Below are 25,653 nucleotides of genomic sequence, written 5' to 3'. Positions count from 1 at the left end.
TAAAATACAGAGTCCTGTTTCATTTGGTTTACTGCTCCTTTAAGTGGTAGAATAGAAGGAAATTACACTTTGCCCTTGTTAATGTTTTTGTCTTGTCGACCTATAGAGAGCTCTCAGATAGCACACACCTGTGCAAAAACCCAGCAGTTCCCAAAGTCAGAGCCACCAAAATAACAAATTGAGCCTCCGCAGATGGCTCGCGAGCTCCGAGCATGCACAAGGATGTTTATGCTCGAAGCGCAAACAAAATATACTGTGAACAACCAAAAGGACGACGAGAGTTACCGGCAAAACGGCATAAACCAACTTCCACAATGTGGAGGAATTGTAATAACTGTATGTAAACCCATATCTTATATTCATGGTCTACTTAATTTCCTTTATACAAGCCCTGTAAAGAAAGAAGTCAAGTATTGAATGCATTATAATGAACTGAAGGTTGAATATCTTGGAAACAATTTGATTTGGCTGCAAAGCATGTACTCAAATGTAGCTTTTTAAGACCTCCTGTTGCTAAGACATCTAAAAACAAATTGGTCCTTTTGTATAATCCCTAGACATGTGACAATCAAGCTTTGATCACGATCTCGCCGCGCCTGCCAAGTTACACAAATCACACACGACGCGCAGGCCGTGATCGCGTCATTTTCTAGCACCATTAACTATGCCTCCCATATATACAGTACAGTACATACATCACCAGGCAGCCTTGCTCAATATGAGTAGCTTTACCTTTCCTTTTTCCCACACCTCATATTTCTCACTCTCTTTCTCACTTCAAAAAGCTTGGATACCCACACAGAGAGCTGCTACAGATAGTGATCTAATCCGACCTGGTTAGATAATTATGATTTTTATCATGCCCAACCTCCTCAGTTACAAGGAACTGGGTAGACCCAGGAAGACGTCTGCTGCATATCTATACCCCTATAAACTGGGCAGTATATAGACATTGAACATTTGACTCATGGTTATGTTGGTGACAAAGCATTTACATAATGACAAAAAGATGAATAATAAAACATTTGTTGGGTGCCTACAAACTGTCAACTATACAGTGTACAGTGTACAGAGCATACAGAAAGAAGACTATACAAATGAGAGCGCAAAAAGAAGACTAGCAACATTCTGTACACTGACCGCAACATCTGGTACTGTGAGCCACATCTGCAATTTATTCAAATGCAGCTATTTTCTCCACTTCACCTGCTTGTTGGCAACAGCTTGCTCATCTTCACCTTTACCCCCCCCCCCCCCCTTCTCTCTGCCTCACACAGAAACGATGAATGTGTGATTGCTTTAGTTTGACTCTTAATATGAGAAGCCAGGACCACAGATCCATTCCAAGAGCAAACAGGAGGCAGAAGGCATAACGGCTGTGATTCATCACATCGATGCAGATCTGGTGGCGTGTTGAGTCGAGGGGCGTCTCTGTGCAGATCACTCTGACACAAGCAGAGAATGGGATTCATTTTCCTGTTCAAGCAGGAAGGCCTGGCCATCTTGCAGGGAAACAGTTGTCTCCTTCAGTTACATTTTCAGACACAAAAGAGGTCGTGGTGGAGACGATAAATAGCTTTCATCTGTGGGTGGAACATATAAAAGGTATAGAAAGTACACTGGTATGAATTTGCCCTACAGTATGAATTTTGACTATACGGTGCTCTGCCTCCTCGTTTTCCAGATGATTTGCTGGCACGAGCTGATGATGACGAATTCTATATAGAATTCGTCATCATCAGCTTGAGCAGCAGAGCCAATTCTGCTTTGTTTAGAAATCAAGAAATGTCTGAAACCGCTGCAAATAACGAAGAGGAGGAGTTGGTAAAAAATACAGGTGAAACCTCCATTATATTTGTATGGTTTGGGTTTAAAAAGTCAGACAACGAGCAGAAAACACTAGTCTGCAATTTACGTCGGATGACAGTGGTTGCAAGGGGTGGTGATACACGTACTCTTTTCTATCGCCTCAAGCCAAAAGCAAAATAATGTGTCTTCAACAAACAGGCAAGTCATCGTGCAAGGAAAAAAGGATCTGTATTCCTATATATTTATTATTGCAGTTTTGCACGATAAATGTTGTTAAGATACCTCTAGGCCTACTATGTGAAATATGTCCTAGTAATACAGTTAAGAGTACAGTAATAATTGCACTGCAGTTGCCATACCAGTATTTACCCCTTTAGAAGTATTAGTAAAAGAATAAACCGTGATATAATCCGCTGTCGTCCATGCTCAAAAATGATACCGTTATATACATTTAAGGCCATGCTGCCTAGCCCTGCCTCCATCTAACATCTTGTCTCGGTTTTCTTGTGATCTTGTTAAGACATCATATTTTTTTATATGGAAAAGGTAAATTAACCAGAATATTGAATAGTTTTGTTAGAGTACACCCTGGACAGGCCACCAGACTATCGCACGGCCAACGCATACAACCATTCACGCTCACATTCACACCTACGGGCGATTTAGAGTCATCGGTTAACCTAAGCTGCATGTCTTTGGACTGTGGGAGGAAGCCGGAGAGAACCCACGCTGCTGCTGCAAAATCTAACAGACAAAAATTCAATTTGGTTCTGTTGAATAAAATAGAATCGTCTTTGACCCATTTGTGGTGTGGCTATCGTACAACATGTTGAAACAATATAAGGCTGTCCAGTGCCACTCCTAACCATGAAGCAAAGAATATCTGTTTGTGTGTTCTTCGAATATCTTGAGGATTGTTCATCTGATGTACTTGTTGTGCATTCAAGTGAGTGCAGTTTCAAATTTGGTGCTAATTGTACACACCACATGTTCAATATTTAAACATATATCATATAAAGAGCCAATAGCACTCACTGAGTCGAACACGTTGTGTGCAGCGGGCCTTTACAGGCCGTAGCTCATTGACTGCAGGATGCTGGATATACTATCGTTACAACCGAAATCTACTTTACATCCTGGAGTCAACGAGCCATGAGTGCTTCTCAAGGAGCACTTTCGGGGATAAAATGGTTCCACGAAACAAACAAAAAATCACATTACATGATGTTCACTGAGGTTTTTATTATCTACATCTGTTTTCCCTTATTTCTTTTCTCCAGACAGATCTTAGATTTATTGATGACTCTAAATCGCCCATAGGTGTGAAAGTGAGCTTCTCTATATGTTGGCCCTGCGATAGTCTGGCAAGGCTACGTGGTTAAAGATAATGGATGGATGATAGATGACCAAACAGGGCAGGTCCAACCAGACTGCCATTTTAAGATCAATGTATTAATGTCTCTGATTATAACTGGCTGGACTCAATTATTTGTTTTAAAATACTTAATGTAGCACAACTAAGGTCTATGTTACAGTATGTGTTCGGTGGTACAGAACATGTTGTAGTCACAGATTCACTTCACAGTAGGCCTGTGATGTTGGCTTTGCACTAACAGCCGTCAAACGGACACTCTTTGCCTCAAGAGATTGTTATAATTGATTAAAGTAATAATTTGTGTTTTCATTTATTCCTAACAGAATTAAAGTTGCATTGGGCAAGAAAATCTGGTCTGACATATGGAGACCACTGGGAATCCTCCTATAGACATAGAAGAAGGCTGTGAAACTCAAGAGCATAATACAGCTTCAGATCTGACTAACGCTGCGCTTAGTATGAAGTACAAACAGCATAGCAGGCATGAAGTACAACATAAATGACTGCAACTTGTGAACCCCTGACTAGCTAATCGGAGAAAGCTGGAGTCACCAAAGATGGCTGAGGTTGTTGCAGTGTTTAGTTCTTATGATTTAGGTGAGAACTAATCTCATCTTTCTTTTGCATTAGTAAGCTTCTTTTGCTGTTGTGTATGCTAGCAATCTTGTTTCGTCCAATCCCTAATTTCTTGTCAGCTCATACTTGGATAGCAACTCTAAACACGAGTAGCGTATGATTTAAAGTTGTATATTCAAAATGTGCTAATCAGATATGAATGTTTAGGTTTATGAGGAAGATATTCCACACCAATCAAGAACTTTAAATCTTACAATCATTTTAAAATATTTGATTTCAGATGATTTTGATTTCCAATGATCTTACAAACCACATCTTTCCCGCTCTTCTTTGTCCTTAAACCCAGAAGCAGCTGAAATCAGCATGAAACACTCTCCGACATTCAGTGGATCCGGGAACACCACAACAAGCTTACAGAAAAAAACATTTTTAAACTGAACTACACGGGACTAGACTTAACTCCAGAATCCTCCTTCTCGTTCAAACCCCAAAGCCTGAAAAACACTGGATGCTTTCCATTTGGCCATGTCAGCATGCAGCATGTTAAGAAGCGGCAAAGGCCTGGGAAATGGTTAACTGGAGTGCCAACAGCTGGTATGTTGAATCCATGGCTGAATATCTATCACATGATGAGCAAACAGTAGCAGGTGTTATGGCACAAGCTGTGGTTCTGCTCCTCGTTAACGATGAGTTGTACTGGAGAGTGCTGGAAATGTTAAATATCAGGTCGGTATTAGCTGCAGTAACATGGATTTGTAAGTTAACTTGACATTTTAGTGGTGAATACTTATTAGACTGTTTTAACATTATAAATGTTCCTTATCAATTTGATCATCTGTTCATCCCAGTGATGAACAATGCAAAAGCTATTACAGTAGACGTGTCCAATTGGCTGGAATTTCAACATGAAACGTTTAAATTTATAGCAAGTGAAGAATGAAAAGGACATTCATATGGTTCTTGTTAATATGCAAATATCAATGCTGTTGGATTAGATCTGCTGAAAACCAGCTGGGTCAATCTCACTTACGTTTTATGTATCAAAGCAACACAAACACAGCTGGTTTGTTTTCTGAACAGAGATTTTGTGATTACAATATGTTTCATGAACTGGATGAATTTGACTTAAGCACCATGAGATTTTGGCAGTTAAAGCAACTTTAACTTTATGATAAATTAAACTTTTGTAAAAAATGTACTTTAAATTAAAACTTAGTCAACTGAATATATTGACTTCCCTCTCAGAAGAAAACTGTAGCCAAGTTTGGTAGCCAAGTAAGATGAATGAAAGTCTTTCTACTAATGCACAATCTTCACTGCAATGTTTCCAGTGCCTCTGTAATGGTTTGACAATGCTCATAAACTCGTTTTATACCAATTAACTAATAAGATTGATATAGAAACCTTTTCCTGTTAATGTTACAGATGTCAAGTGAAGAAAAATAGCCACCACAGTTCATGGTATTTCTTGGGAGATAAATTGCCAATGGAGTACAAATTAATTTCCCGAAAGGCTGACAAGCCCCTAATGTTCTAATCTTTTAGTGTCAGTCAGCCTTATAGTCTCACCCAGGGTCTTTTTACAGAATGGGGAAAAAGATGTTATCATTATCAACACCACTGTCAAAAGTTATTCTCTTCCATGTGTTCCCCTTTGTTCCTCTGCGGCGTCTTGTGAATGGATGCTTAAGCGTTACTGGAGTCCATTTGCTGTAAATAATACAGATAGCACATTACATTGTTCAGTGAATAGAGTGTTGACACTGAAAATATAATGAAAGGTGAAATTTGATCAATCGAAAACATCTCACATGACTGAGACAATGAGTTAGATTAACAAGACACCAGCACAGCGCGCTCAAAGGATGCTGCCTCAGTAATTTACTCGGCATTATTTTGACTTCCTTTGTTGATGGATATCGGCAGCTCCAATGTTACATATCTTGTTTTTGTGTTCACTTGGACTCACCTCGGATTTAGACCGACCCTCCCTGCTGTTGGCTCATCTTCACAACTACTTCATGAGGATTGAAGAAGCTCAGCTATACTATAAGTTTGTGAAACATATATTTCTTATGATATTTTGTCCTGCCTACTCTACATGTTAGATTTCTACATGTGCCATGATGCGATCCCTTGAAAACTTTCCCAGATAACTTGAAGGTTGACCACCTGTCAGGCTCTTCTCAGTGCAGCTGGTGAGCAAACGCGAAGTGTAAATGAAGTGCAGTGTCATGGGACGCTAACCGAAGCAGATTGGACATGTGTACACTCCTCAGCTTTAGTAACACATTTTGGTGCTACTTTCCTCACTATTCGGTGTTGAAACATTCCACCTCCCAGCAGTGAGGAACATATGCAGTTTCTAAATAAAGCTAATTCCCCAAAGTGGTCTCAATGCTGATACAACTACAGCAAATCAAACATGTCCACTCTTTTGAATTGAAGTTGGAAGAAATATTGATTAAAAGTGGCTTTAGCTTAACAAAGCCCAGTTCATGCTTAACATTTGACCTTGTTACAAGCTGTAGGACGGGGATACTCAACTTGCTTTGCACGGGGGCCACTTTTTCAAAATGACAGTTAAACAAACATTGATAATATCTGACGGTTAAAATGAATAAACATTAAAAGGCCCATAACTCATCTTACTTTGAAATTCTTTATTTTCAATTCTGGGTTCAGGCCAGACCTCTTTTAGGGGGTCTGGGGGGATCCTCCCCTGCTAGTTTTGACAAACAAGCTCTACTGTATTAGTCTGTTTTGATGCTTTTTGTTTTACACACTTTACATTGAAATGTGCGTCACTTTATTTTCATCGTGAATTAGGAAATGCTTGACGGGCCGTCAAGCGCAGCACCCTAAGTAGAGTAACACTGGTGTAGGACAATTAATTACATTATTAATCAATACATTATTGATTAAGAGGTTTTGTCAGTGCAGGCCTTCCTTTCTTTGCTCACCAGGGGATGTGTTTTTGTGGAGCCCCGTGCTGCTGGTCAGCTGAGTGGAACTCAATAGGTGGTGGTGGGAAGATGATCTCCTATCAGCAATTCACAGATGGATATCTAGATTGATCATGAAAAACAGAGGAGCAATACAACACCTTTTTAGAAAACGCAGGCTGACACAGATCACAGTCTTATTGACAGCAACAGAACTATAGGCTGGTGGGCGGCTCTGAGGGTGGAGCGTGTGCGTGTGTGTGCGTGTGCGTGTGCGTGCGTGTGCGTGTGCGTGTGTGTGAGCAAATGAGCATTTAGATTAGATCCTGCTGGGCAGGTTGGGGCCTTGCATAGCAGCCTCTTCCATCGGTGTATGTGTTCGTGAATGGGGGAATTTTTACAAGTAGTGAAAGCGCTCTGAGTGGTCGGAAGACAAGAAGGGTGCTGTATTGTCATGACCAAGTCCATTTGCCATCTTGTAGCATATCATTGTATAGGACAAGACAAAATGTTGTATATTTAGTGGTTGTATTTGCTGATAATTATATAATCAATGACATGATTACTATATTAACAATATTAACATTTTACATTTCTTTCCCTTCATAACTTTCTTTTTCACTTGGTTTATTATCTTCTGCAGTGTTTAATTGTGGCTGCAGCACCAGGAGCATGCAAGGTCACCGAGCCTTGACAGAGCCTCAGCAGACGTCCTGTTTGAATAACAACATACTGTTTGCTACTGAGGAGCTCCCAGTTGCCTAGGCGATGCAGTAGATCCTCACACACTTGGATCTGATGCTGCGTGATGAAAGATTTGACGATTGAGTCTTTTTCTAGTTGACAGTCGGCAAATTTTTCTCCATATTCGAGAGGCTGAAAACAGCCTTTTCTGCGATTTTAGCTTTCAAATTACTTAAATGATTAATTGATTATCTCAATTTTCTGTCGATCAACATACCGATTAGTCGACTAATTGTGTTTCAGCTCTTCTCTTTTTAAAGTGAAATGAGCCCAGATTAAAATGCATAAAGTTATCAGCCTGAATGAGTATAAAAAGCATAATAATAAGCATACTAAAATGATAGACACAACTATCCAGCACTTAATTGAGTTGTAGACTGAAAAAATATGTTCTAGATTTGGGACTTGATTGTTGGTCAACCGCACTGATCACACCACTGATCATTCCATCCAGGCGGCAAGACCCACATGTAGGCTGTAACATCAACGTTAGCTTGCTGACTGTTTGGTTACTGTGTGCTGAATGCTGTTTCACCTGTTCGCTTCCTTCCAAAGTCGTGATTAGCTTTTAGCTATCCTTTTAGCTATGTTGGGGTTTGGCAGCTCTGCATGGTTCACAGATGGAGGTTGTCTTATTCACCTCTTCAGCAACAAGCCAGCCTGTTTTCTATTTTTCAATTCTAGAGGAGGCAACTTTCTTTGCCGCCTTATTTGCTGGGGTTGGTGTTGCTGATGGCGCAGGTTTAGGCTTTCTTCGGTAACAGTCTGAGCTTTTTTTTAAATGATGGAACAGTCAATTGCAGCAGCAATTCTTGACTTTGGACCATGGTTCCTTTTTTCCATGCACGATGTCTGTATTTTGTGTATATTATCATAAGTGACATGAACTCTTCCCCTCAACATAAAACCTTTCCACTTGCACTTTCGGTTTGGGCATACGCTGTAGATTATTTGTCCTCTTGTCCATTTTGTCCTCTGGATCTGAGTCTCATGTTGCTTTACAAACTCACATATAAAAGTGCTGTTAGACTACCTATGGATTACTCATGGTAGTATCATAGTATAGTATAGGACTGTCGCAATACAAGCTGGCAGGCCACAACCGCTATGCTTACGTTTTTTCTTTTTTAAATTATTTTCAATGAGGCGACAGCCCTAATAGTATAATGTGACCATGTTTGTTTGTTTGTTTGTCCTCAGAGCACACTCAACCTTCATTAGGAAATATTGCAAGGCGATTGAAAGGTTTTGTGTAGATCACTGCTGTACTGACGGTTTTCCGACATATTCACTGTTTTTTGTTGGTATTTTATTATCTTTAGCATCATTATTTGCCGCTCAACACTGAACGTCGACAGCAAAATATGATGAACGAGTCATGACATCAATCTTAAGCAGCAACTATCCTAATTCATGATTGACAAATCCTTTATTTAAATTTCTTTAGCACAAGATGTATGTCAGTTACCAAAACGAGGCTTAATTGGTGCTCCACAACCAGCCATTAATGCAAAGATGACATATTTGAACATAAACACAGACTGAGATCAATGGGGCGATGTGATCTGTAGTCATGTATTCAGCAGGAATGTGCTGAGAGCCTACTGAGAGTCTCTACAGGATAGGATGCTGGCTTTGATCCCAGCTCTCGACCTTTTCCAGAGGAAGTAGTCCAGAATGAGCCTCTTCATGTTCCTGGCCCTTCTTCTCCCTGGAGCTGGCTGGGGCTCAGTTATTCCATCTGGACTTGTTTATCTTTGCTCTCTACATCTCTCTTCACTCTGTAACCTGTGCTACCTAAAATGAACCACTCCAAATGTGTGGCTCACAGTAGTCCCCAACAAAGCACTATTTACTTCAGTGTCAATCTTTTTTTTATTAGTGTAGCCTTTAAAGGATTAAAAAAAAATTCTGTTTTTAAAGATTTACATCTTAAGTAGAGACACATGGGCTTGTGGTTGAGAGCCACAGACAAGGCTGGGAAGCCGGAAAGTCATTTATTTTTTTCATACTGATTTCATCACATTGGATTACAGTAGATATCCTGAACCTCATGACTGTAATACGATAATTGTTGTCATCCTCGGTTAATGTTAATGAAACCTCATATTGGGTGTTGCATATTGTTCGCTGTGCCTTCTAAAGAGCAAAAGAAAATCCTGCCGGCGGGAGCTGGAGGACATCTCTTTAGAGCAGCAACAGGCCATCGTTTATGATTAAACCTATACATTAATACCGGTTGATGTATCGTTACACCCCTGATTAGCACTGTAAGTGGACATTGCTATTCTATGTAGTTATGTAAGAAGTATTTTGGTACACTGTACATCTTCTAATCAAATTTTCAGCCAGGAACAAGTGTATGCATGCACCACTGCATGCTTGCTTGTACTTGTATGAAAGAGAGGAGTTTGTATGTGTGTGTGTGTGTGTGTGTGTGTGTGTGTGTGTGTGTATTGACGTGCACTATTTTATATAATGTAGTGTTCCAACTTTAAGGGGCGCCCTTTACTCAAATTGAGTTTCTCAAAATGTTTGCGCGAGTCCCTCCATTTTACGAAAATGCTCAATGTTCAGATTTTTTAAATGCCACCAGTAGTGAAATTGCTTTTAAGGAAACATTATAAGGTAATACTTTGGATAAATCTTCACAATGAAAAGGCTGAATTTGATATTGACATTTATTTACTAAAGCAATTGCTCAATGCTGAAATCAAGTTATTCTCCTGTACAATTAAAAAAATAATGATAATAATAAACTTTATTTATGTAGCACAAGAAATGCAGCACAAAGTGCTTTATAATAAAATAAAACAATAGAATGAACAATGAACATAATGCAATTCTTTTCCTTGATTGAGTGAAAATAAGAGTTATTTCCTCCTTCCCTTTTAATTTGTCAGTTTGTCGTTCACCTTAATGAACTATCATCAGTCATCAGGCTGTCTACACACACAGTATTATACTGAGCTGCACTTGACTCTGTGGTGATGCATTATCACACACATTTTGATGCCCGTTGCACGTGGACCTTGCAAACAGAAGAATCACCTTGATAACCACACCCAGCTCACTGCTGGCCACACCCCTCACTCACTCATTTGAAATGGTTTAAAGGGCCAGTGTGCCAAGCATGTAGAACTATGGTGGCCGACGTGAAAACATGAACGGCCCTAAAGCCAGTGTTGTATTTGTCTGGGCTAATGTAGAAAGATAACAAAGAAACATATGAAGAGGTCCCGCTCCTGTAGATATAAACAGCTCATTCTAAGGTAACGAAGACACAATCCTTATTTTCAGGTGATTATGCGCTAAAGAAAACCTGCTTATTGATATTATATTCCAATTCTGCCAATACATCCCCCTAAATGCTACATGCATACTGGTCTTGAGACTTGTCGCAGGTAATCTACAAGGAAAGAGGCAATTTATGTAAATAAGGTGCATTGTGCAGACTTAATCTTCCACATTTTTTGTCATGTCTCTATCTGTACCGTTTGGTGGAACACTTTTTGGGTATGTCATTTGATATTACATCTAATTAACCCCCAAATTTTCTTTCTCCTCCTGTGAAAGCGGAGGTCGCTGTCACCTCCTTCACTGCGTCACCACAAAGCAGCTGAAGAGTCATTCATTAGGGAAGCTTAACTGCTAAAAACACACACACACACACTTCAGAAGAAAATCTCTTCTTTATTAAAAACACAGCCTTGGGAGAGAAGCTATTAGTAGGAGCAATTGCTGGCTTAAGAAGAGAGACGTGTGGCGCTCAAATTAAATTGTATTTTGTAGTTCAGTCTTTGGTTGAGCATGTATACACCTCCAGATTCTGGAGTTTATTGGATAAAGCAGTATGCTTTTCAGGAAACCAACGCATGTTTGTCTGTGTGTCTGTGTGAGTGTGTGTCAGCCAAAACAGCACTGCTTTTGTGTGTTTGATCTGGTGGTGGTGGTGGGAGGAGGAAGGGAATATGACTCAGTTGAATAAATAGTTCAACATATCCTGGTATTAGTCACATTAAGAAAAGATCCAGGATTCAGCTCCTCGTCTTTTCTCCCCATTGACTCATAATAGCAACAGTTTAATTGACTTTGCCCACGCAGTCTACAGTTTCTTGAATTTAGAATGTTTTGATCCTACTCGGCCAAACCTCTCATTCAGTCACATAATGGTGGACTGTGTTGGCAGATGAAGTGGACTGTTTCCAGAGTTAGAGGTTAAAAAAGCACTGGGGCCTCATATGCTCGAGTTGTGACGTTGTAAGGTGACTTGGAAAGATATTTCGATAATGGTCTAAAGTTTAATTTCTCCAAGTCAAACCCCCATAGGATGATTTGACATTTGTCTACATCAGTGTGTGTGTTTGCTCTATGTTTGCGTGTGGGCACCATCTGCTGGTCGCATTTGGCAACACTTCATACAACAGCTGTGTTTCTGTTGGTGAGCTCATTGCAGTGACCCCTCCTGACCCCTCCCAAATAAATCTGTACTTTGGCAGTCGGCCCATCGGGCTCAAGAGCCCTTATATTTCACTACTTTAGTGCCTCATAAAAATGGATGCAGAATGACAAAGAGACATAATGACAAGATGAATGCTAAATGTTGGATAATTGTTTTCTGATTTGCCATGAAGATGTTAATATTCTTTAGATACTTTACAGACACAATTAAAAGGTAGTAATTGTGCACTTTTGCAGTATAATCCAAGTCTCGTTTGTCCAGTTGTATGCTCAGTACTTCCCAAACGCAGGCTCAACCATGAGACGGTGTTTTGAATAATAAGGTTTTAGTGAAGATGCATGTGATTGAGCGTACGAATGGATAAACAAGACTTGGATTGTACTGCATGAGTTGTGTGAGATTTTGTATAGTTTTGCTGTTGTTAACCTAGACCCCATTTACTTCAATTCATCAAGGAATTAATCGTTTTTTGCATTCACCGTTCGCCATAGAGCCATTGTAGAAAAACTGACTTTTTTCAAGAATTCAAGGAAACGCAGTTATTGATACACAAAAAGTATTCCTTTACGTATTAATCACATTACTCAGCCCCCCCCCCATGGCACAACACTAGCAATAACACCGATTAAACCTATACGTAGTTAACAAGTGAGTTAACATCCGCTGTTCTTAACATGTTGCTGTGGTTGAACAGACAAAAGGAAAAGGAACTACCCACAGAATCCCAGACTTATTCAACGTAAGACATTGTTTGATTGACAAATTGTCTCTGATAATTGCAGTGCAGAGATGGTACGTCTTAATAACAAAGAGGTTAAAAAAAAGTAAAGTAGTTTAAACACTTTGAATAATGGATGAAGCAGTGATTGAGAATAAAAATCCAGTGTATGTTTCACAGTTCAATTGTGTTTTTCTGATGTGGGAGTTATACAACTGAGACAGAAATGTATTGATTCAACCAGCCCTGTTCTCAGATCATAATTAGAGTCAAAATATACCAGTATAAGGATCATATTTGCTTTCGTCTGCTGCCATCTTGAGCGGATTAGTGATAAGCATCAAGACAAATACTCCTGTCACCCATATGCAGATGAACCCTGACACACAGCCAACCACTGACAACCGTTCTTATCTTTGAATCCCTAAAATTGAACATTGTGTGAAGTTGTGTAATGGATGAATGAAGTATGAGAAGAGTAGTAATGAACTGAACTGTTATGTGTGTAAAGTAGGGGCAACTTGTATTTACAGCATACTACTTATCAAGGGAAATGTTTAGGTACAAGCAGATTTAGGACTTTAGTTTGTGTATCTTGGCTGAATTCACACAGTTTTGTTTTGGGTAGAGGAGGTTTGGGCTGTCTGTGGGTCAAAGATGAAATTCTCTTTGACCTCTGTTTTTCCATCTCCCCTCAGCCCAGTTGGGAAAGTAGTATTCACTTAAGATACGACTAAATGTTTAAGTGACATTTCTGGGGTTCCTGTTATCTTTTATCTCAAGAGGGCTCTGTTTTTAGACAGAGAGGGGCCGTACTGACCAACAGAATGAAAACCTATCCAAGCTGCAGCCTCTCAGCGCAACACAGGTCTGGCTTGTGTTTAATGTTTGTGCACTGATGAGGAAGGAAACAAATGCAAACTTGTGCGTGTGCATGAAGGGAGTGGTGGACACAGCTAGTTCACCCGAGGTACGAGCCAACAACGCTATAATTCAGGCCTGGCCATATTTAGGCAGGACTCAGTGTTATGTAAGCAGAGCTTACTGCTGAGGGGAGGGCTCACTCCTGCACTCGTGTCCATGTCCATCAACAATGCTCTTACATAGCTCTGTTGTGAAAGATAAAGAAGATTCTTAAGCTGCATAGTAAAAGTGGATTTGAAGAATTTAGAGACTCCCACAGGTGTTGCTGAGTATGTAGCGCATCATTACAAGACAAGTTATTACATGAATTCCCTTGAAGAATACTGCTGCTTTGAGATGGACAACCTGGATTACCTGACAGAACTGCGATGGTGGCACAAGAGATCAGCGTAAGAGACCAGGTTTCGTTAAAGCCTTATACAGCAGTATGAGTGAGGCCGTCTTGGAAAGCTCTGGGGAGACTGGTTCCTTCCCGCTCAGCAGCACTCAGCCCATCAAGCCGAAACCACAGTCAACGTCTGGATCACCCTGTGGATCCCCAAGGATGTCCCCCTGCAACTCTCCCCGAAACTCCCCCCGGCACTCTCCTTTGCTGTTCCGCAAGCACCTCATGAACCGCAGCATCGCCCTGCAGAGGCGCTTCACCTTGGCACACACACCCAGGTAGTATTAATAATCACATGGTTGTAAGTTGTAGTTGTACGTGGATAAAATAGATACATTTTGAAGGCCATCATCTTCAGTGTTTTTGACACCTTTCTAAATTTGGATGACCTCAAGTTGTTTCAGGGGCTGGTAAAGGTGAAGGGGCGTTTTCACTTCCTCAAGATGTGTGTCATGGGTTTGCTGTGGCAAAAAAGGCCCATTGTCCGATGAGAAGGTAGCTGTGTGAAATCATGATTTTGTTGACGTCGGGACCGGTGTCATCTCAATGGACCTCGTTGTTCTTGCAATGAAAGAGAGTTACTTGTTTTGTGCCTAAGGTGTTCAGCAGGTCTAGCGTATAGGTCAAATAGTGAGGAGAATAGATCCAATATGCTGGACTGCTTGTCAGAGACAAGCAGTCCAGCATATGTGAAAGTCTTCCATAAAAGCGTATTTGACAGTTTTGATAAGTCAGAGACCTGAGGTTTCTGTTCAGCAGAGACAAAGCTGAATTCAGAGGGATTATTACCTCATCGCAGTAAACAAGGCTGCTGCTTAATGCTGCGCCATTTGTTCCTCGTGACTGAAAATAGAGAGCATGCGGCTCTTTTACGTCAGCAAAAATCAAGTTAATTTAATTTTGTAGCAACAATGTCTAAATTGGAATTGCATGTCTTAAATGTTTAAAAGACAATGGCAGATAGTTATTGTGGTGGGTGGAGATCATTAGTCATTTCAGAACAGAATGTTAAGTACAGCTATCAGCAGGACTTTCTGAAGTCATTTTCAAATTTTTTAAATAGATACAAACTATATTAGTGCGAGAAAAGGCAGTGCTGGCGGGTAGTGACGTATGAAATTGATTTTCCAAGTACACAGCCATGACCTGTAGGTCATTTGAGAAAACTCCTCGAAAGGAAATTTACCGTGCTGTCTAAAGCCCTCATTTATCAGTCTGTAAACACACAGTAAAGAGTATTGTTAGGTCGTGAAAATACTTCCTGGAATGTTTCTACACTGTTTTATTTGTAGAAAATGATTTAATGAGCATCGACAACATTTTGGTCTTTTTTGTACAATCACAATGTTGCATGATGATCTGAGTAATTGTTGCTCTTGCAGACATCTGTTTCATCTTGAGAGGACTTTAATACTGAGAAATGACAGTAAAGTGCACCATACACACCTTTTCTTTCTCTCATTACTCCTAATTACTCCAGTTATTAGGTTACGTTCATCATCAAAGTAAAAAAATAAAAAGAGGTGGTGATGGAGCTCAAAATTGAAACGACCAAAAATACAATTACACTCTTGTTAAAACTCTAGTTTACGAGGTAATATTTTTTGTATAAAAACAATACAAATTGACGAGTGCTATAAAGATAAAAGGTTAAATTCCCCACAAGGCTTTGGTAGATCAAGGCACTACTAAAGCATTGGGATCTTAATGTGCTGTGACCTTCATATAAGAATTGTTTAGTTAATAAGCTTTTATATCAGGCTCATAGGTCTGTTTATTTATCCTTGTATTACTTCACTTTATTGCTGTTGTTGTTATTATAAGATACTTCCCATAAATGCATCGACCACATGACAAACACGTTGTACCACATTTCTAAGATAATGTATTTCTATGCAGTATCCTCTTTCTAGTTTGTAGTGTAGCCTATTGCTCAGGGAAGTGGTTGTGGTGGTTTTGACTGTTGCCACGGAAGTGTCCCTTTCTATCCGAACCAAAAATTAAAGTGCCAGTAGTGAGAAACAAAAGCTCGGCCCTCAAAATGGCAACTCCTCTCTGGTGTAAGCAATGGGAAAATAAAATGGCTGGTAACACTTAGAACGTGGTTGTTTTAATCTAGAACTGGGGCCGTAGCCAAATCTATGGCTTGTATATCTACTGGTGTGCCATTTTACCAGTCATGCTGCCCCTCCATGATTTAAAAGAAAATTATAAGAAAAGGGAAAATTATAAGAAAAGTCTAGAATGAAAACATCAATATTCCCTCCGGGGTGGGGGGGGGGTGGCACATGAAGATGTCATAATTTACGATAACGCCAACACATATTTTTCAGTCTTCATTTTAAGCACATTATTTTAGCAGTTCTGTGTTGGTGAGCTCTCACTGCTCTCTCCTTTAGGTTACAACTGGGAATCTGTTGGTTTCAGGTGGGGTATGTGTTTGTATGGCAGGGGTGTTATCTCACCTCTGAGTCAATAGTCTATTGGCTGAAGCACCGTTTTAGCTCCTGACATACAGTACTATCACATAATGTGTGAAAAGTTAATGAGGTTAGAGAAGTTGTGAAATTTGTCTTCTCACTCCTCTTTGACTGCCTTTCTCACTCAGGCAAACATAGTCCTGTGGATCCTAGGATCTTTACAAACTGTCTTGTGTGTGTGTGCAAACTATTTTATGTTATATTAGGATTGGTTGTTCAGTTTTTCCTCCATTTTATTTCTAGCATTTAGACCGGAGCTAATGATTTGTCGATTAGCCTAATCAAACTGACTGACCGATACATTTGGCAACTAATGTATTTTATATGGTACTGATAAGTGGTTTATCATTTCAGTCATTTTTCATGCAAAAATAGTGTAAACATTCTCTGGTTCAAGTGGCTCAAGTGGGAGGATGTGTTGCTTGTAAACTGAATATCTTTGGGTTTTGGAGTGTTGGTCACACAAAAGAAGACATTTAAGGACCAAGATCATCTTGGGCTCAGAGAAGTGGTATTGGGCATTTTCCCTAGTTTTTGCCTTTTTATAGATGAAACGATGAATTAATGAATCAACAAAAAAAAAAGCTGAATTATCTATAATGAAAATAATAGTTAGTTGCTGCTCTAATTTACACCAGTATGTGACACTAAAGCTTTCAATAAACTCTACTACATATAGTTTTTGTAAATGTGAGCTTGTGTTTGCTTGCCACCCTGCCCAGCACCAACTCTAACAATATCCCTCTGTAATTATGTAGCTGCAGGGCAGCAGGAGGAGGGTGTCGGGTCAGGTGGCCCGTTGATCTCACGTGTCAATGAAGGCTGAGCCAAGCCAGCTCTGCCAAACACAAAAAACGCCCACCACCCACTTGTCCCTTTGACAAGTTGGGACCTGTCAAAAAGTTCCTCTGTAACTGTCTCAATATAAGAGTATGTTCAGTCTCTCAAAGCTCAGAAAGGGTCAACACGCAATGTTTCGTCTTTGTCTTAGATATCTGGAAATGTTGCTTAAAAGAAGATCAGCCTTTAACTTGATCCAACGCTTTTCGGTTGAGCTCTTGTATATTTGTCTCGGCATTGGACATCCTGTGGAAAACAGACTCCTCAACAGCTCCTGAGGACTTGGTGGGCTGTCCTAAGCTCCCACAGCGACCCCAGGGGACTCTGCATGCTCTCACACTGCTGGAGGAAGAGGTCAACCCTCGCTGACGCTATGCCGTAACGTTGCTCTCATGCAACAACTGAACCGCCCCCCTTTCCTGCAAACAGAGTGACTGACTGACAGAAGACGAGTAACGAAGCTACTTTGAAAGTTTTAAAACGTTCTCTCCAGATCTCCTGTACAATGTGGAGCTGTGCTACGGAAGAGTCCCTTTTAGGAATGTAGTCAATGTCACGTCTTGGATTACTTTGAGTGGTTACAACAACAACAAATCAGTAAGAGAGGACAGACAACTGTGGAAAGCCGTTCAATGCAGCTGAGTCTTCAGTTACAACAGCTCCCGCTTCTTCCTTCTAGAGAGACTAATTGAATATCATACTGCAGTCAGCCTTGTTTTGCCTGGGGCTTTGCAATGTTCCTGAACGATTTTTCATTCATTCTGAAGCACTGAGGATTAATCAGATCTGTCCTCCATCTGACTGTGTCACTTTTGTTTTGTTTTCTCGCCTGGAAAGTTCCTGTGTTATGGTTTATCGCAATACAAACCTCACGGAGCCGATCCAGAACAACCTGGTGGATCATGGCAGAAAAATAACGGACTGAGTTGTTAAGTTCAAGAATCCACAGGAGGCTCGGTTCAAATGTTCAGCTTATGTTAGTGTCTCGTAGGAGTCAGGCGTTCAAAGAGACAATGAGCAAAGACTTCCGATTGGCAAGGAAAGGGGCGCCGACTGGTTTCGGACACGGTCGGAGACACTCGTGCCTGGGGTATGTTCCTAATCTATGCATCCTGCATCTTTTCAGCGCTCATACTCATGAGAGGGAGTGCTCATACACGTTGCACGCAGGGCTCACAGACCTAGAATGATCGCTTCACTGTCTGGGCAACAGCAATAGACAAGGTCATGTTTAAAATAGAACACTATACATTTAGTGATTTTACTGTTATTGTTGAAAATACATACAGGGTTTTATAAGTGGTTACTGTTATGGTCTAATTTGAATCTTGACAGGCAGAACGGGCATATATTTGTTCATGGAATGACACAAGCTTAGACTGTTCTTAACATCATGTGAGTTGAGAAAAGGTGGAAGAGTGATGACCGTATAATCCTCTTCCTAGTAATGAAAATAAATTGAACAGACTGTAATTCCCCTAATAATGTGATGTTAAGAAAAAGGAGTTTGGTGTCATAAAAAAACATCAACTGCAACTATCATTAAAGGAGGCACTTTGGCTGATACAAAGCATTCATGTCGGTTTGGTTTTCAGGCACTTTATTTTGATTAAGTCGGATGTAGGATGAATTTCCCAGTTGTAATTACAACTAGGATGTTGACGTTAATGCTAGTCGTAAAAAGATAATTAGTTGGTTAGTGGGAATTTGGTTTATCAATGTGTAAAAGGAGCAAGATCGCAAGATTGCGAGCCATTCGATGGCCTCTCAACGGCTATCAACATGTCGACGGCGAGCAGGCGGTTCATGACTAACAGCACTAACAGTGCGAACTACGGAGAAGGTGCTGACTGAGCTAACAGTGTTAACCTGAGGGGGAACCGGAGGGTGGGTGCTACACTTTCGTGACAATGCTGTCGGTTGGGGATGGCACTATCAGCAGAGCGACGGCTGTGAGCTAACCTGTGGGGCACGCTCATATGCACTAAAAGCATGCACAGTCGTTCCGGTTATGTCAACAAAGGATGGAGAAGTTTGCATAAAAGCACACGCAGAGGGAGAGTGACTTCATTCTCTTCTCAGGTAGACATGACTCCACTATATCTTTACATAGCAAATTGTTATTTGATGCTAGAGTTATGTTTAAAATGTTAAATACAGCTCCTTTAATGAACTGGAACACATTCATCAGATTGATGAAACCTAAAAGAAGAAGAATTGATGAGGAAATGTTCCCCACAGGAACTTTCATAATGATTATTTTATAGACGATGCTAATGGAAGTCTGCACAGTAGAAAGGGTTGTATGGGCTCATATAGTGGGATGTGTGTCACCCAACACCCTGACTTTTGAGGCCATTGTGTTACTTGGTGGTTCTTGAGATGCAATGTTTTAATATTTGCTGGCATTTTACCCAACGGCTTTTGAGAGGAAGCAAGTTCTGTTTGTGGCAGGTTTCATTCAACAGACTTCCTGTTTTTGCTGAAAGTCTCCCAGAGACATTTCTGCACACTGACCCTGAGACAAACGCTCTGCTAAGTGAACACAACGTACTGAAGGGAGATGTTCAATTTCTATTTTTAATTATATTTATAATAAGTGCAAGTGGCTCAATTTGTGAATAGTAATTGTCTCTGACACCATGTTTATATATATGTGTGTATGTGTGTTGTGCCTGAGACATTGTTGTCAGTCTGTGAGCAGAGAGAGGGTGCTGGTGGATAGATAGCCCCACCTGTTGTTGCTGATGTGCAATGAAGGACTGACTCATGTTACATTACTGAGAAACACACTCTGCCTTCTGTGTTTGCGTGTGTGTGTGTGTGTCAAGATATAAGCACATGTTCTCATTGCATGCATGTGTTTTGTGTGCGTCCTCGCTTGCTTGTACCTGTTTTCAGTCCTGCTAAGCATCAAACTGGGCTGGGATTGGTGGGCACCGCCCAGCAGTCTCCAGTCAGTGGTTAACTGAGCCTCCCATTCCACATTCCAGCATGACCACACGCACATGCCACGCCTTCCCTGCCATCACCCACAGCAAGAACCACACAGTAAAAGAAGAGGGAAACTTGCAATTGTACAATCGAATATTCTGCCTGACAAAGGCAATACACAGTGTTTATGTTTTAAAGAGTCAAATCTTGGAGCATTTTTGTTATTTTCACCGGCTCTTTATTGTGATTGTTGTTATTTGTATTTGCTGTATCCAGGAATGTTGGCTTTTCCCATTTAAACTCAAACCTACCAGCTAAGAGGATGATGAAAACGATGCAGTTCTCCAACATTTATCAATGCAGTGAGTTTTTACCATTACCATGTAACAATTCCCTCAAATGACAAAGAAATGTCAGAGTTGATTTCAAAGAGGACAACGTTTGTTTCACTGCTACTAGCAGACTTCATACTGTCTTTATCTGAAATGACTCTAAGTCACAGACAGCAGAAAACCAAAGCCCAAATCTTTTTGTTTTTCTTTCTTTAAGTTCTAAAACTTAAAGAATCTTATCTGGTAACTTTGCATATCTGTCAGACACATAGAGAGATCTACTCGAGGGTAAGGGACATTGGGGGGAATTCGGAAATCTTTCTAAGTCATGATTTGGCACGTCATCAGAGTGACTTCCCTGGTAAAATGACTCATGCTAACGCACGGCAGAAACTGTAAACATAAAATATCCCGATCATGTAGATTAAAGCTGCAGTTTAAAGAGGAAGGGTAGAGTCCCCAATGCTGTGATATAGTTTTTTTCCATTGTATACACACAAAAAAATGTAAGTATGCACATATTTCTGAAAAACAGCACGTTAGTATGGATAGATTATACAGTTCACGAATTGTACATGTATGAATAGACCCAGAAGTAAACATAATATTGGTATTAACACATTGTGTGTAGAGTAGAGCAAAGCTGCCACCCTGTGGCTAAAAAGTGGTATTAACCATTGAGAGGAAATAATATTCAAATACAATAAATACTTAGTACCCAGTTTATTATGTACACTCATTTAAAACACATGCAGTCTGAATCAGCACCCCTGCAATAAATTCTATCTTCATGAGGTTTAGGCCTACACTGTTTTTGTTCAAACTGTTTTAGAGAGGCGATGATTGGACTTTATGGTTATCTTTGAGTCCGCTATTAAATTGTCATGTGTAATTCTGAGAGGTGTTTCTTATGTTTTGTCCACTTCATTTTTATCAATGACGTTTGGGCTGCTGTGTTTGATTGCATTCGTTTTAGCGGCACTCATTCTTTCACCATCACATATTTACCTGCTCTACATCCCAAGGAAGGAGAACCCAGTGTGCTTTGGTGCAAGTGGAGGATGTGTTGTGTACAGTGGAGTTGGGACCCAAAAGCAGAGCTTTGCAAATGTTCACAAAACAACTTTATTTGAGAAATGTGTGTTGAAAGTTGATCCGGGGATCGCAGTGGAGCGGGGCAGGCCGCGGGAGCTGAGCTGTCGGGCTGGGAAGCAGACTGGCGAGGCGCTGAGTGAGGCAGGCGGAGGATGGATCGAAAGGCACCGGAAAACACAAGAATATACAGAGTTCAGGCAAACACGAGGATTTAAGTGACTGAAACTAGAAACTGCCCATAGTGTTAGTTCCATGTTGGCAAACTGAACGATCTGGCAACGACTGGCTTAACAGACCCCCAAAATAAAATCCCCAAGCCTGGAATAGTTCCTCAGCCCCGCCAGCCTGGCAGCACATAACACGTGAATGTGACATGTGTTTCTCATTTCTCATGTACACACACACACACACAGCCACAGCCACCCGTCCCAAAATCCATATTGATTGTTCCACCACAGAATTGCTGTTACTATTTTCTGGTCAAGTTGCCAAATTAGGTGTTGTGTTTTAGCAGCAGTGGAATAAACAGTTGAGAGAAGTTTTGAGTCAGCTTTGCTCTTGAAGTTGAGATGTGTAAGATGTTTTTGGGGGTTTTAATGCTGGACAGGGTGTGGTCTGTTGGACGGAGGGTTGAAAGATTTCCTCTTTCACACTATCTCACCGCTGACTTTTTCAATATCATCTTATCAGTGATGAAAAGGAAACATGAAGAGAAGTAGAAGTCCTAATTGCTGTAGTCATATCGACCCCATGAAATCCTTGCCTTGCCTTCTTTCCTTGCCTTTTTGTTGTTGTGCTTAGTGTGTCTGTATGTGTGTGTTTCCCTCCTGTGTGTAAATGTACAGCAGTTTCTAGGCAAAGCAGGACCCCTGCTGGATAGTCAGTCCATCTTCAGCAGACTTAATCAGCACTCTGACTTTACTCACATTGGCTAAATATCAACATTCTCTGATGTCCTAGATAGCTCAGTGCATATAAAAGCCAAACAACAACCAAATGCAGAGACACTAAACTCTTAAATAACACATTCTGGTCAACTGTAACTGCAGGTTAAAAAAACAGACACTGTGATCCTGTTTCTTTACTCTCTGTGGCATGAAGGTGGATTTTCATTCTGACTGAACAGCTCTCTGATAATCTCCTCCTGTTGAGTTGAAGGGATGTTAACCATTGAATTCAGCAGCAATAACAAATAACAAATGTGCCAGTTGAACGACTTCTCCACTAGGTGGTGCAAGTCTTTCTCGGCTCTGACGTCACAAATTTAGTGCGGTAAAGACAACACATACATTTGTAAACAACGTTTTGATAGTCTGACAGAGACCACAGTCTTGCAGAAGAATGTATAAAACATATCCAACTATACTGTGAGCTTCCTCTTCATCTGTTATTGCTTTTGAGGCCCAGAGTCTGAAGCCCTATTGCTTATGCATGTGTGTAAATAAGCTTCGGACTGTAAAATAGTGAACATGTCTATTAAATGAATTAATGAAGAGTTTCCTGCCAGTTTCTCTGTAGCTGTGAATTTCCATCATCTCATCAGCAGACTGACTGATATCAGATGTTTTGCTAAAAGATCAATATAAGTTTGATACTGTGTATCACTATAAACTTGGTACAGACGCACACAAACAGTTAGCTGTTCACTTTTTCACACTCATGCACACACATGCATTACGCTCCCAACTGGTAGCTTATTCTCATTACCAGACGTTATGTTGTCTTTAGAGCCAGCAGCCAGCTGGACCGTAGAAGTCATATGGCAGGTGGATCCGGTTACACAGGGGCCTCCCTCACGTCTCATTCTCAGCAAACCTCCACCCCGGCATCTGTTTTGAGGTCCAACATGTTTCACAAGCACATTGCACCAAGAGGGAGGAGACCATGTTGGGAGGGGTACAGCTAGGGTTTCAGTTTAGTGTAACTAAGACAAAAATCAAAACATGGTAAACAGCTCAATGTGATATTGGAAATCACTGTATAAAAAAACGTATGACAAACGTAATACTTCTTCCTTCCATGGCTTTTGGTGTAAAGTATTGGTCACAAAGAAAAAGTTGTTTTTGGTTGTCAGCGCTGGTTTGCACAAGCATCGGATCTAGGAAGGTTTACAAGAAGCAATTTTGAAAGTGAGACCAGTGCAAGGGCTTGCATATGTTGTCAAGGCAGTAACTCCTGTTAAGGGTCTCCCCAAGGCAAAATGGTTCCATGCAGGGTACTCTAAGAGCAACAGTGCATTGCCAAACAGGTGTTGAACTGTGACTGACAGCATGTCCAGGGACAGTTAACACGTGACTGTGAAGTGGTTCAGATATGGGTCAGCACCTATGAGGCCAATCAAATTAGGAATTTCCCCTTTTGGGTTGGGAGCAAGTTCCCCAAGTTAGGAGTTAAGTTAATTGTCTCAGGCAATGGAACGGATTGGTGCAGCATTCACAGTGATGTGGACATTATAGGGCTTTCCCGGATATGGTGCACACGCGCCTCTGTCCGCGCTCAGCGTCTCCTCTTCTCGTCCCTCTGTCTGCGCGAGTGTAGACGTATACCTCAAAGTCACGTTTGCGGGCCCTCTCCACTAAACGCCAGTGTTTTGAGGCTTCTGTCTCTGGGTTTTACGCACCGCCTGTTTGGCAGTGCCCGGCTGCAAGCCCGTGCGTAATGCAGCCTGCGGAAGCTTCCGTTCAGCCCTCTCGGCCTGAGTCCCGCACGGGTTGGGCCCCGACACGTGCAACGGCGACGAGGGCTCTGACTTGGCTAGTCTCCATGAAATGACTCGGGAAGGACTCGGCATTCTCTGTTCTCGACTGACATGGACGGCATAGCGCTACAACGCATGTCTTTTAGTTTCAGTTCAGTGACTTTCAGTTAATTTGTATTCTTCTAAAGTGTTGTTGTTTGTATCTTTATTTGTAGTTGAATAAGAATAATGTTCCATACGGTTTGATATGTTTAATGCATGTTTGTATCCCTGATTGGTTAAGAAATAATCAAATTTGAAAACCGAATACTTACCTAATGTATACCTAATAATATTTGGGTCCAGCCCTACATTATACCAGACTGTTGTAATTAACAGCGAAATGTGGTTTGCTGATTTGTGAATTGTGGGTCTGCTTCAGGAGATGGATTTATGCCGGAGTTGCCGGTCTATATTTAGAACATTCAAGGTAAGTTCTTGCATCTTAATGTTTAAACTTGAATATGCCGAGTAGGAAATGCTTGACATTTTAAAGCCCCCCGTACTCCACCTCCTGGTTCATGGGCCTGCCAGTACGTCCAACTCGGCCGTTTGCCCTGTTTCTTAAAAGACAAATATTTGTCAACGATGTCGACAGCAGCGAGATGGTTGCTTGGTGAGATCATCCGGTCCAGTAAGTCCATCACTCCCTGACTGGTGAAACTGACTGGTGCTCCTCTACTGAAGCACACTGCAGGTTCCAGGTTGTCCTGTGAATTATACAATCAAACCTGCTGCTGTAAATGTACTGTACTTACGGTGCAGTTCTAAGGACATCAGTAAGAATATATAAACAGTATATAAAGCCTTGGAAATGCATGAATACATTTTTAATATTATTGATGTAAAGCTGGGGGAATATTAGAGGCTTGACATGTGTTCAAGGATTTATTTGTTATGGTTTGAATTTAGAAAAAAAACTTTAAGATTAGTTTTTTGTCGTAGTGGGAAATTGATTTATTGTGTTGATTATGTTCAGGCTGTTAAAAACGTGCGTGTGTGTGTGTGTGTGTGTGTGTGTGTGTGTGTGTGTGTGTGTGTGTGTGAGTGTTTACTGAGCCTGTTAACGGTTAAATAATCTGCAGGAGGCTGCCACAGAGAGTTTCCCTGATTTTTAAACACACACATACACAACACATTTACCACATGTGCATATACACTACCTCTCTCTCTCTCTCTGTCCCTCTATCTCTCTCTCTCTCACACACACACACACACTGTACAAATCACGTTATATACGACCAGAGACACCCCCCCCCCTCTATCTCTCACTCACACACACATACTACACATACAC

At 40.9% G+C, this 25,653-nt stretch overlaps 1 protein-coding gene across 3 annotated transcripts in view; it reads left to right on the top strand.

Annotated features, from left to right (window-relative positions):
- pde4cb (phosphodiesterase 4C, cAMP-specific b) overlaps positions 1-25,653 on the top strand; it is an 88,401-nt gene that overhangs the window by 27,599 nt on the left and 35,149 nt on the right. Inside the window, exon 1 of one of the 3 annotated variants that reach the window (XM_076088207.1) lies at positions 13,571-14,216. The exons of 1 other annotated variant lie outside the window; for it this stretch is intronic. In XM_076088207.1, coding sequence (XP_075944322.1) covers positions 13,981-14,216 — 236 coding nt within the window. In that variant the 5' untranslated portion in view covers positions 13,571-13,980. Of the gene's footprint in view, positions 1-13,570; positions 14,217-17,229; positions 18,349-25,653 lie in introns of those variants that run through there. One more of the 3 variants, XM_076088209.1, reaches the window with a different exon arrangement.

This window comes from Anarhichas minor, unplaced genomic scaffold (assembly GCF_050575085.1).
Source record: "Anarhichas minor isolate MPS153535 unplaced genomic scaffold, ASM5057508v1 ptg000010l, whole genome shotgun sequence".
NCBI lineage: Eukaryota > Metazoa > Chordata > Actinopteri > Perciformes > Anarhichadidae > Anarhichas > Anarhichas minor.
This window is presented reverse-complemented; position numbering and strand designations above follow the sequence as displayed.